At 35.3% G+C, this 13,950-nt stretch overlaps 1 protein-coding gene across 1 annotated transcript; it reads right to left on the bottom strand.

The window, feature by feature from the left end:
• Window positions 1–2,809: 2,809 nt before the first annotated feature.
• Window positions 2,810–13,904, bottom strand: LOC131968063 (kazrin-A-like). Its single transcript, XM_059328802.1, has 7 exons — window positions 12,324–13,904; window positions 12,096–12,214; window positions 8,898–9,129; window positions 7,369–7,470; window positions 6,310–6,476; window positions 5,494–5,596; window positions 2,810–3,740 (listed from the first exon to the last, which is right to left on the bottom strand). The coding sequence occupies exons 1-7, from the start codon at window positions 12,423–12,425 to the stop codon at window positions 3,579–3,581; spliced, it is 987 nt and encodes a 328-aa protein (XP_059184785.1). The 5' UTR covers window positions 12,426–13,904; the 3' UTR covers window positions 2,810–3,578.
• Between the last annotated feature and the right edge of the window lie 46 nt (window positions 13,905–13,950).

Raw genomic sequence — 13,950 nt, 5'->3', positions numbered from 1 at the left:
TTTAATCCTTACTTCTGCTAACTTCTGCAATGTGCTGAATTGGCACGATTGTAACGCCGCTATGAAATGTCAGCTAATGTTGCGACCACAATTTTGAGTTAGCATTGATACGCTAATGGCTACTCTTGTAGCTGTAACAAGCAGCGCCGCTAGCATTAGTTAGCCGCTGCATCAGTTAGCCGCTAGCTTTCGCTAATGACAGAATTTCACCGCTTTCCCGCATTTCACAACAAAGAAATAAGAGTTATCAGAACTATTGTCCCTTGTTTTGAACCCCAACTTAAAGATATAAGTAACAACAACTCACCAACTTGTTTTTGAGCAGACAACTGGCTTCCTTTGTTGTGCTAACTTACATTATTGCCCTAAATGTCAATAATTTATATTTCCAAGTTTTACCAACTTAAATCAGTGTTTTAGGCCAAAAAATACAAGTTGGCTTTTTTGCAGTGCAGCACTGGTGTTAAAAGCAAACACCTGCCTTGTGTTTCCATACAGGTTTGAACTGGTCTAATCTTCCCGCTTTATCAACTTCTCTCTCGGTAACTGAGGGCGTCGCCCTGACAAACCTGTTCTACTATTTGTATTAACCTCAGGCTGCTCACAGTGTGGCCCTGTGACATTTCACACATGTGTTTTCATGCTCAGGAACAAGAAACTTTATACAACTGCTTGTTATAAAACACCATTAAACTGTACAAAATATACCATTACATTCTCTCCACTGAGTTAATAATACAAGTAACAGCATTGTCTTTTATTCAGAGCTATAAACATGTGAAGATTGTTTGCTTGGATTTTACACAGTATTACTTTCAAAACCCAACATTCAACTTCATCTACATAATGTATGACCTACATGGGAAGATTTTACACAAATAACATTCTCTCATATTCACATTTAAATGAAAATTGCAAGTATTTCAGTTTTTCTTTAACTAAATGTATACAATATGTAACATTAATAAGATTTCCCCCTTTTTTAAGAAGTACAGAATTATGTTAGAGGTTGTCTTGTGTGCTCATAAAAGTTGTACTTTTGGCCATTTTAAGTTTCCCCACATGTCCAAATTTCACATATTTTAATACCAGTTTTAAACTAAACTATCTATTACAGTAATAATAAGTATTATTTTGATGAGTATCTTATTCATATACAACTATGCAGAGCCTCCTCTGAAGATTAACAGCAGATATGTATGTCTACATGTCAAGCATGATTATTAATTTACTGACATGTTAGAAATAGTTGGAAGAGAAGAGCAGGAAACAACAGTGTGATGAGACCTATTCCATATAAGGCATCAAAGGAGAACAACACTGTGTTCAGTTATTTTTGTAGGTTACTCTTAAGCCTTCTATAAACTCAGAATATAAAACTCATTTGGACATTTATCTTCATGATATTTACAACAGCAACAAAAAAAAAAAGGTCTTTGCTTCGATTCACAATATGTCTTATTCTGTCTGATACATTTGAATTATTAAGTAATACACCCTTTCCACTCACTCTCAGTAGTAAACAACTATGATACAATAACACTGTAAACCAGGGGTCCCCAAACTTTTTTCGGTGGGGGCCACATCAACTTTTCTTTCTGTGATGGGGGGCCGGGGTCAGTCTATAACAGGAAATGATATGGGCCAAAGTGACCACCAGTGTTATTGTGTATATGGCCCATTTCAGAATTGCGGGTACATTTGAAGTTTAGACAAACATTTTTTTTTTTTTTCTTCATAATACCTTTTTAATTCCCAAAGAGAATACTTTGAATTTAACACTTCCAGCATTTGCCAGGCTTAAACATGTAAGATTTAAAATATTTATTCTGAAAATCATCGTAGTCACAGTAAAATCAGTCAACTCTGTTGCAGACAAATTAGGGTAAATATGTATAGTACTCAAACTTAATACAGTTTAAAACCATGTCTTTCCTAAGAGAACTTTTGTCTTTACATCCACTAATTCAACTTTAAATTTTCTAAGATAAAGACTCTTTTTTTTCAGGAGTAAAAACATTGACACATTTAATTGGAAAGTTGCCAAGACAGTTTGGATTTTCTCTAAATATTGCTCCAAAAATTAATGAAATGCTTTGAAATTTCATGTAGAGTGAGAATGTTAGTTATGACACAGCTTCTGGTTAATTTGTCAACAATAAAACATATTTAATTAGAATTTTTTAAAACAAAACTGTGTGAAACAGAGTTGACGCCTATGTGAACAGAGTTGACATGAATAACAGAGTTGACAAACTATGTGTAAAAGGCCAAAAACAGTAACTCTGTTATCATTAAAATTTTGAAACATGTAACAGAGTTGACGATAACAGAGTTGACATTTTCCACCAATTTGTGCTTTAACTCCACGTGCTAGCTTAAAACCAGATACATAAAATAAAACCATAATTTTATGAATTTTCATTATATAATTATTTAAAAAAAAAAAAAAGACTGACAGATTCACTAGAATATCATAGTAACAGATTTGACATTTAATTAATCTACTGTTGGTGTATTCTCAACATTTTGTACAAGTTAATGAGAGAGAAAGTTTAACATTCATTAATTCCCTCCAAATATTTTCTGCAAGAGGAAGTGACATCACTGGGTGCCGGTCTCATGTTTTTTTATTTGAATGCTGTAGGGTTTTTTTTATATGGTTTTATAACAGAGATAACAGAGTTGACTGGATCATACGGACAGATAAAATATATATATTTTTTTAATGTTGAAATCCCATGTATTACAGAAAATACTATGTAAGTATAAGTATTTATAGAATTAGCACAAAAAACTGCTAATTTTAATCACAAGCTGAAGACAGCCAATAATTGGTGGGTGGGAATCATTTAATGAATATTTTACATATAAATTGTGCCTAAAATACACACCAAACATTATTATTATCAATATAATTAGCAATATTATTTAAAACAGATCCAGTAAATACTTTTTTAGGGGGAAATAATAAAAGGTTTTTCTGGGAGACGTGAAATGTACCCGCAATTCTGAAATGACCCATATATAACAATCATTTGTTGGCCTTGGCACCACCTGTTGGTTTGCAAAAAAGTAATAAAAAGTATTCACATGTTTATTTGAAGTACCACAGACATTCCTTTTATTTTGTACAAAATAAAAACACAAGCTGATGCCAGTACACAATGATTTTGTAACAGGTACAGGTGAAAATAGATTCTGCATTCAGAATCTATTTTCCGTTTCCACATTTTGTTGACCGACTCTCTTCCGTTGACGCTTACGTCTTGGCATCACGTAGATCAGAATATACCATTGTGTGTGAGGGGGTGAAAATTAGCTACTACTGTAAATAATTCACAACTAAGGTCAATTTTAATTAGAATGCCTACCTTAATCATTACATGTGGATATTTTATAAACAAATATATAATAAATGCAATTTAAAAAAAACAGGCCATGTTTAGAGGGATTGTTTGGGATAGTTAAGTGGGCCACTCCAATTGCTTTGGCGGGCCGGAAGTGGCCCGCGGGCCGTAGTTTGGGGACCCCTGCTGTAAACAATAGTAACGACGTGATGGATGGCTGAGGCTGCTTCACACGTTGGTGATTTCCACACTCTTGAAGGTGTGCATTGGGCTGCCTTTGGCCCGGGGAACCGCCTGCACCCGGGCCTCTCTGGGCAGAGAGCCGCAGCTGCCATGGAAACCAAGGCCCCGATCCGCCGAGTGGCTGTTTGCACGTAACCTCAGAGGACTCTGGAGAAAATAAAAACAAGGGCATTAAACACAATGTGGAGGTTATTCCTTTCAAAATAAGACAAAATAAGACCTTAAAGTTAGGTCAATATAGCTAACACTGAAATACCAAATTAACCCTTTATCAGGCAAAGAACTATATTTGGTAGTTAGAGTCAGGTAATATTTCGAGAAAAAAGTTGCAAATTTACTAGATTAAAGTGGCAAACCTACAAGAAAAAAAGTCGCAGATTTAAGAGATTTAAAGTGGTAAATCTGCGCGAAAAAAGTTGCAGATTTACGAGAAAAAGGTGGGAAAAAAGCAACTTTTTTTCTCACAGATTCACCACTTTAACCCTTAATAGAACACTCATTGAAATACTTTCAAATTCCAAATTTCGACCCTAGAGAATATTGGAGGATATTATATACTGCAAGAATGTGTAAAAAAAAAAAAACATGAGTAAATAATATTTTGAGAAAATCTTTTACGAGATTAAAGTGGCAAATCTAGGAGAAAAAAAGTTGCAGATTTATGAGATTTAAAGTGGTGAATCTGGGAGAAAAAAAGTAGCTTTTTTCCCACTTTTTTCTCGTAATTCTGCAACTTTTTTCTCAAAATATTATTTTCGTATGTTTTTTTTTTACACATTTTGTCTATATGTAATATCCTCCAATATTCTCTAGGGTTGAAATTTGGAATTTGCAAGTATTTCAATGAGTGCCCTATTAAGGGTTAAAGTGGTGAATCTGGGAGAAAAACGTTGCTTTTTACCCACTTTTTTCTCGTAAATCTGCAACTTTTTTCACACAGATTTGCCACTTTAAATCTCTTAAATCTGCGACTTTTTTTCTTGTAGATTGGCCACTTTAATCTAGTAAATTTGCAACTTTTTTCTGGAAATATTACCTGAAGTTACCAAATATAGTTCTTTGCCTGATAAAGGGTTAAAGACTACTCACAACTGTAGATGAACAAATGCAGTTTAACTTGAATTTTCCTTTACATACAGGTGCATCTCAATACATTAGAATATCATAGAAAAGTCAAATTGCCCCAACCAAGTATTGAGTGCTTTTAGATGGACATACTTTTCAGAAACATACTTTTTAGTCTTTTAAAAATGTTTTGAGACACTGAATTTTAAGTCTTCATTAAATGTAAGCCATAATCATTATACTTTGAAGAAATTAGATAAATTAAGACGTGAACTGTTTCATTCTGTGTGTAATGGATCTATATAATGTGTTATTTCCCCTTTTTAAAATTGAATTACTGACATAAATAAACGTTTCTATGATGTTCTATTTTATTGAGATCCACCTGTATATAAATGGTATATAAGTGTTGGAGATTTCAGCCCTCAAGATGTCTGTCTTCTTACTAATATAATGGAACAATTTTCCACTTACATCTGAAATAATCAACCGCAACCATGACCTATACTGAAACTGAAACCTGTACTAGTTGCTCACAACAAGATCTGTAGATTATCTTGAGTAACCGGGTCATGATTTCTGGAAAGACACATTGCTGTTGCTGAGTTTTTCAAATTTATTTTTGGCACTTTGAGCACCACAAGTGCCAAATTGTTCCATTATAGGCAGACCAAAATAATCTAGATTAATAATAATTAGATTTTTGGGTTAACTGTCCCTTTAAGAAGGCTACAAGACCAGGAGAACCCAGAAAGATAAATCTTTATAAATATATGAAAAGAAAAATGCACATGCAGCTAAATATATGTTCCAAATATGCCAAATTAAATGTTACCTTTCGATCGGCCGATCTTCTCATTGACACCCTCTCCTCAGATAAGCGATTAACAGCCACAGGGGAAGAGGAACCGAGAACCTCACTGCCGCTCTCTGCATTGCTGTGGGTACAAGGATTTACAAGACACATTCATTTATATGCATAATATGAATGATTAATCCTTGTAATCACGTGTATTTCTACAAGCTGCGTTCAGGAAGGAACAGGAAAATGATTTATTGTGATTTTAAAATGCCTAAAAATGGTAACAATGGACCAATTATAGTTTGTTGATACATATTATAATATAATTTGTTCAAAAGTGACAGAAAAACACCAGATTATGTGATGTCCAAAAATGAAAAAAAAAAAAAGTATGTCGATTTTTGTCAAAAAAGGTTAAACTTTAAAATGCCTTAAAATGCTAAAAATTGACCAATTATAGTCTGTTGATACATGTTACAGTATAATCTGTTTAAAAAAAAATGCGGTAAGGCTTCATAGTAAGGTCCTTGTAATAACCATTAATTAACAAGTAATAAGTGTTAATCATAGCATTACAAACACCCATGACCCACCCATTATGTCTTTGCCATGCCTTTATTAATCTTATTTTGTTTGCTTATTGATATTAGAATATACTTTATTGCTCATCTATTATAAGTTAACTATAAGTTAACTATGCTTTTTGCAACTACCGGATCTAAAGCGAGAACAATGCCTTATTACTTGTTAATTAATGGTTATTAAGGACCTTATTATAAAGCGTTACCAACAATGCTTTCAGGAAGGAATAGAAAGGAAAAGGAAAGTATGTAAGTGTTTTTAATCTACCTGGAGGGGCCAGCGAGGGATTTCATCTCTTCGTACAGGTGCCGATGCAGCATGTGTTTGTTGCTGGGGATCCCGAGGGCTTTAGCCATGGCGTCTGTGTCAAAGGACGGGTCCAGAACCATCACACCTCCGTGAATCCCTTTACCCTGAAGGCTGTCTGCAAACTCCTGAAGTGCACAACACACAAACCGACTTTTACATGAAACCACTTCCTGCAGGAGAAGAAGTGGTGTCATTCTTTACTATGACGCGTTAACCACAACATCAGCCTGTGTGTGTGGGTTTATTCTTTGCTGTGACGTGTTAACAACAACATCAGCCTGTGTGAGCGATACAATAACACAATTCTTCTTCCTTTGACACAAAATACACACATTTTACATGTTTAAAACTAGTTTTAACTCCTTTTACACACAAGCTCAATCAAGACCAAAACAGTAGATGTTAACTGGTGAATTTTCAATTGTTTTCACACAGTTGTGAATAAAATGAAACCTCATGTTCAAAACTAATAGATGGAAGATTAAATTGATCACAGCTTCTGCTCCTTTTTCTTTTTGTGTATTTGACAATACAGTAATGAATGACAGCTAAATGCTGATCCCCCCCCCCCCCCCCCCTCTTTACTCTACTGTAAGTAATTTTCATTTGCAATACAGTAAAGTGTTTACTGCAAATCCTGTCATTTACAGTACTGTCTTCTTCTTTCATAAACATTCTGCAAAAAAAAAAAAAAAAAACATTCTGCAAAGCTGCTCTGACATGGCTCGTTCACTTTTTGTACTGAGTGTTGTACAAAAGAAAGAGCAAAATTCATGCCCAACAAATGAAAAATGAAGAACATCATCACAAACATTATCTCTATGGAGTCTTGGGCTGTTTTATATATTTTTGAATCTTTTTGTCTTTTCATGTCTTTGTAAGTTACTGTAATAAGATATTGTGTGTCATTGTGTCAGCAGAAAAATCACACATGTGAGGCACCGAAGTGGAAACGTTACTTTCAACGAGTAACAAGTCTCAGTTGAGGGGAAACACCGTGACTAATCGCCCACCCACCTTGAGGTCTATGTCTCTGATCCACTTCATTACTCTGTGACTCGTCCAAACAATGGGGTCCCGGTCTTGGTGCTCACATTTTGCCCGCTGTGCCTGCAGGGCCTGCAAAAACACACCACACTGATATCTGCAAAAGCACTTTTGTGGCCGGGGCCAGTGAAAACACAGACAGAGAGGTCAGAGAAGGACAAGGGCCTGCTGAGATAGTGCACCAAAAAGGGTTCATGTGTTTCCTACTACAAGCATGCACCAAAAAGGGTTCATGTGTTTCCTAATACGAGCATGCACAAACCAGGGTCCATGTGTTCCTCAAACTACGGAGCATAAGAATGGAAATCTATTCACAAAACCACCCACTGTCTCACTGTGGTGGAAGTTGCATCATACATGGCCTCTGAAAAAATTATGTTCAATGTGAAAAAGAAACCCCATCTTTTTGAAAAATGCCGTATTGTGACTTTAAAACATATCTGGAGTTAACTAGTTGAGTACTGGTGTAGCGGTAGTTGTTAGTTGTTCCCACACCTGTAAGACCAAGCCAATATCAGGACCTTTGTTGCATGTAATTTACTGTGCTTTGAACTTTGAACTTTTATAATTGTTATTGTCTTAATTTATTTTTCTGTTATTTACTTCTGTATTGTATTTATCTATCATCTACTTTACTATTACTGTTATTATTATCCTTTTTATTGTTATTATTATTTTATTTATTTATTTTTCATTATTATTATTATTATTATTAGGGATTAAGGCAAGAGTTGGCCTTTGGGGCCTGATTTGGGAGGGGGGTGGGTTTGGGTGGAATTTGAAGTTCTACTGCCATTATTGATGCTGTAAACTGTATGAAAAAATGTTAATAAATAAATTGTTTAAAAAAAAAAAGAATGGAAATACAGTACTGTCTTCTTCTTTCATAAACATTCTGCAAAAAAAAAAAAAAAAGAAAGAAAAAAAAACATTCTGCAAAGCTGCTCTCACATGGCTCGTTCACTTTTTGTGAGTGTTGTACAAAAGAAAGAACAAAATTCATGCCCAACAAATGAAAAATGAAGAACATCATCACAAACATTATCTCTATGGAGTCTTGGGCTATTTTATCTATTTTTGAATCTTTTTCATGTCTTTTCATGACTTTGTAAGTTATTTTGTGTCTTTTTTTAATCATTTTGTCTTCTCATTTTGGCCAATTTGTGTCTTTTTTTGTAATTTTGTAGACATTTTGTGTCTTTTTTTGGTCATTTTGAATCTTTTTTACTTTCAAAACACTATCATGCTCAATAAAGAATTTGAAATGTTGTAAATGTGAACAGAGGTTGCAAATCTAACATATAAGAGGGTTCCATCCAGTTCTATCATTTAATACTAAACATATTTGAGCTTGTCTCCAGTTTTACTTGGTATATCATACATGAAAAATCATATGCAGTTTTGTGAGTGTAGCCCAGTAAAACTCTATGCAGTGCTTGAGGAACAACAATAAGTACATTCTTATCTAATCTAATGTGTATTTTGATCTATAATCTGACCTCTTTATCAAAGTTGAGTATCTGCAGCAGCTGGATTGCCAGCAGGAGACTGGTCTGGTGGAACTGGTCGCTGATGTTGAGGCATCTCTCCAGGTCTCTGCGGCTCAGAGAGTTCAGCACTCGCCCGTCCACCAGATGAGTCTGGAAGCTCTGAGAGTACTGAGGCAACCCCACGTCACTCAGCCACGATGTCGCCACCCAGTGATGGTCCATCTCAGACGCTTTCGACAGTCTAGAAGAAGATGAGAAGATCATTTTACTTATTATGAAACAGTCCCAGTTTATTACCAACATCTCTATTTCAGCTATTCTCAACCTTGGGGTCGCGAGATGATTTCTGGGGGTCGCCAAATCATTTTGGAAGTCAGCTCTGTCTCCACTATGTTAAAGTTTTCATGTGTTAATGTGTTTTAGTCTTTTTGGTCACTTAATGTCTTTTATTGGTCATTGTGGGTTTTTTTTTTTGTCATTTTGTGTCTTTTTTGGTCATTTTGTGTCTTTTTTTGGTCATTTTGTGTCCTTTTATGTCATTTTGTGTCTTTTTTTGATCATTTTGTGGTCCATTTGTGTCTTTTTTGGTCATTTTGTTTCTTTTTTTGACATTTTGTGTCTTTTTTTGTCATTTTGTGTCTTTTTTTGGTCATTTTGTTTCTTTTTTGGGTCATTTTGTGTCTTTTTTGGTCAATTTGTGTCTTTTCTTTGATCATTTTGTGGTCCATTCGTGTCTTTTTTGGTCATTTTGTTTCCTTTTTTTGGTCATTTTGTTTCTTTTTTGGGTGATCTGAACTGTGCGTGTGAGATTGTGTGTGTGAGCGGGGGTCACGGACAACATGCATGTTAATTTGGGGGTCGCGACTCAAAAAGGTTGAGAACTACTGCTCTATTTAACCTACAAAAGCAGATGAAGTTGGCTATTTCTATACAATTATTCTGAAAAGAAAACCATGACAAAGATGGGCTTGCCATTTTTTTATATTAACATGAGTGTGCATGGCATATTTCTAAGGCGGAAATCATTTGCTCATTTCCCCTCAACAGATTGTGGTAGATTACCACAACCTCATGAGTATACAGTCTATGTTAAACCTCTGAGGAACTTCAAAGGAATGGTACTTCATTGCGAAACTTGGGGATTGCTCTTCTGCTGTTGAGCAGTAACCATAAACATACACTGTAAAAAATGTCTGTAGATTTTACAGTGAAAAACTGCTAAACCATGACAGTAAAAGACCGTAAAATGATAAATGGGTTAATTCAGTTTCAGTAACAATGAAACACTGTAAATGTAGATGTAGAAAATGAAGATCATTTTACTTATTATGAAACAGTCCCAGTTTATTACCAACATCTCTATTTCAGCTATTCTCAACCTTGGGGTCGCGAGATGATTTCTGGGGGTCGCCAAATCATTTTGGAAGTCAGCTCTGTCTCCACTGTGTTAAAGTTTTCATGTGTTAATGTGTTTTAGTCTTTTTGGTCACTTAATGTCTTTTATTGGTCATTGTGGGTTTTTTTTTTTTTGTCATTTTGTGTCTTTTTTGGTCATTTTGTGTCTTTTTTTGGTCATTTTGTGTCCTTTTATGTCATTTTGTGTCTTTTTTTGATCATTTTGTGGTCAATTTGTGTCTTTTTTGATCATTTTGTTTCTTTTTTTGACATTTTGTGTCTTTTTTTTGTCATTTTGTGTCTTTTTTTGGTCATTTTGTTTCTTTTTTGGGTCATTTTGTGTCTTTTTTGGTCAATTTGTGTCTTTTCTTTGATAATTTTGTGTCTTTTTTTGGACATTTTGTGTCTTTTTTGATCATTTTGTGGTCACTTAATGTCTTTTATTGGTCATTGTGGTTTTTTTTTGTCATTTTGTGTCTTTTTTTGTCATTTTGTGTCTTTTTTTGGTCATTTTGTGTCCTTTTATGTCATTTTGTATCTTTTTTTGATCATTTTGTGGTCCATTTGTGTCTTTTTTGGTCATTTTGTTTCTTTTTTTGACATTTTGTGTCTTTTTTTGTCATTTTGTGTCTTTTCTTTGATCATTTTGTGTCTTTTTTTGGTCATTTTGTGTCTTTTCTGCTCAATTTGTGTCTTTTTTTATCATTTTGTGGTCCATTCGTGTCTTTTTTGGTCATTTTGTTTCCTTTTTTTGGTCATTTTGTTTCTTTTTTGGGTGATCTGAACTGTGCGTGTGAGATTGTGTGTGTGAGCGGGGGTCACGGACAACATGCATGTTAATTTGGGGGTCGCGACTCAAAAAGGTGGAGAACTACTGCTCTATTTAACCTACAAAAGCAGATGAAGTTGGCTATTTCTATACAATTATTCTGAAAAGAAAACCATGACAAAGATGGGCTTGCCATTTTTTTATATTAACATGAGTTTGCATGGCATATTTCTAAGGTGGAAATCATTTGCTCATTTCCCCTCAACAGATTGTGGTAGATTACCACAACCTCATGAGTATACAGTCTATGTTAAACCTCTGAGAAACTTCAAAAGGAATGGTACTTCATTGCGAAACTTGGGGATTGCTCTTCTGCTGTTGAGCAGTAACCATAAACATACACTGTAAAAAATGTCTGTAGATTTTACAGTGAAAAACTGCTAAACCATGACAGTAAAAGACCGTAAAATGATAAATGGGTTAATTCAGTTTCAGTAACAATGAAACACTGTAAATGTATATATCAGCCAAAACAGTATTTTTACAGGTTTTAAATAAAAAATAAAAACATTACTCTATTACTGTAAAATACATTGGCACCGTGTTTGTAACAAAAAGCATCACTGTAATTTTTGCATTTACTTTTTGTAAAAATACTTTTTCTCACTGTTAAATGTACTAAACACCATATCTCTAACAGAAATATACTGTAATATTTAATGGTAAAATCTTTAATTTATGCGGCATTTATAAAATATTTTCTTGTCAATTATATGTCAGATCTTTTGATGGAAAAACCTTTTATTTATATGGTAAAAAATGGAATAAATGCAATCTTAAACGTGAAATCAACAGTGTCAATATCTTTTTACCGTAATATTAGAAAAAAGGTTGCACCGTATTTATTACGGTAACGTTCTGGCAACCACAGCTGCCAGTTTTTTACCGTAAAAACAACGGGTTTTTTTTTTTACAGTGTACTTTGAAAGCTTTTTATCAAGCAAAATAACATTTTTTCCAGTGTTTATTTAGCTGCTGCTCACCCCTGGTCCCCTTCAGCTCTCCTGTAATCCTCAATGGCCAGTCTCAGTTTCCTGCGATGAATGGGGTTACTGATACCCAAACCCAGCTCCAAATCCTCATCTGTCAGGCCGAGCAGCACCTAAAGATCAGGAATCCATTAAAAAAAGAATAGCAGCATTCTGTACTCTCAGGCACAAAAGGGTGGGAAAAAAAACACAAAAAAGGCCACATGTATACTTAAGGTGTACCTTGCCACTTTTGACATTTTCAGAGCATGCTCGGAGGTACATGGGCATCCCCATGACAACCTCCAGCCAGGCCTGGACTGCACCTGCCCTCCACAGTGACATGCATGTGTTTCGAGTGAGCTCCGCCTGCTGGAGGCGGTCCAGCTGCTCCTCTCCGTCAGACAGGCTCTGCTGTGTGAGGCTGTCAGAGTCTGGATTGGTCAGGAGAAGTTATGGTGTGGCATACAGGAGGGGTTCAGGGTCAGAGGGAAATCAGAACAAGTGACTCATCTGGAGAAAGGTTATAACAGCAAAGTCATAGGAGGGTTTGCATAGAAAATACATCAATGTGTCACCATACCAAACTACAAATTCTAAGTAAAATATCTGAATTCTTTTCAACCTGGTCTCACAGAAATCCGTGAAATAGCCATAGATTTGCTTAACTCAAAATCCGTGAAATAGCCACAGAATCACTCAAATTTCCGTGAAACTGACACGGATTTCGCTACAATGCAAGTTAATGACAGTCATATCCCGTGGCTATTCCAACATACAAAGTGATTATGTACATTCACTGAGTGAATATTTAGAAAATAAAACATATATTTCTCGCTAGAAATGTGATCAAAATCCATTTTTTATGCAGAAAATTAGTCAAAATATTGATTTTTTTCACTAAAAATGAGAGAACTGTCCGCCATGTTTTTTGTTCTGACCGCCGGGACCTTGAAAGTCACGTGACTTGGAACACCAATAGCCACGGGATATGACTGTCATTAACTTGCATCGTAGCGAAATCTGTGTCAGTTTCACGGAAATTTGAGTGATTCCGTGACTATTTCACGGATTTTGAGTTAAGCGAATCCGTGGCTATTTCACGGATTCCTGTGAGACCAGGTTCATTCTTTTATATGTTAACAACACAAATATATATTTCTGGCTTTTTCTTGTGTTTATTATTATTACTTTCATTAATGTTAACAGTCAGCTGGATCAAAACTGGTTTTAACTCTTTTGTCCACTAAAATGAAATTGCATCATGTGGTCACTAGATGGAGCCAGAATAATTCACTTGAGCTACACGTCCTGTGTCTTTGGATGAACTGCGCTGTCTATTAAAACATCTTACCAGGTTTATTCTCAAAAGCACAGCTGAGTCCATCTAAAGCTGCAATTCTGGGGATATACAACCCGTTTATTCCTTCTAGTGAAAAAGTATGGCAGTCCGGTGAGTTCTGAAACTACAGTGTTGTGTTTAGTGAAGTTATTCATCTACTTCAGTAACTATCTGATGATTATGACAGGACTTCAGACCATCAGGATAATGTATTAGAGACACAGGGATTATTCATAAAACATCATGCTCCTGCCCATTAACCGCCCATCTCAACAACAGGGAAACACTGATTCATACTGAACCTACAAATCCAGGATGAACGCTGTGTGTTTACCTGATTCGTCTCCACATGCTGACAAAAACGCTGCATGCAAAGTCCACCGTCTCTTTTTCAAAAGAGTTCCCACAAAAAAAAAACAAAAAAAAAGACACAAACTTGAATTTGTCCAATGGACCTGAGTGATATGAATAATCCCCAGAGTGCAGAAACAGACAGCTGGTAATCACAGATGAGGAGTTACTCACTGG

This window comes from Centropristis striata, chromosome 3, assembly GCF_030273125.1.
Source record: "Centropristis striata isolate RG_2023a ecotype Rhode Island chromosome 3, C.striata_1.0, whole genome shotgun sequence".
Classification (NCBI taxonomy): Eukaryota; Metazoa; Chordata; class Actinopteri; order Perciformes; family Serranidae; genus Centropristis; species Centropristis striata.
Note: the sequence above shows the minus strand (reverse complement) of the source record. Positions and strands in the feature narration are given on the sequence as shown.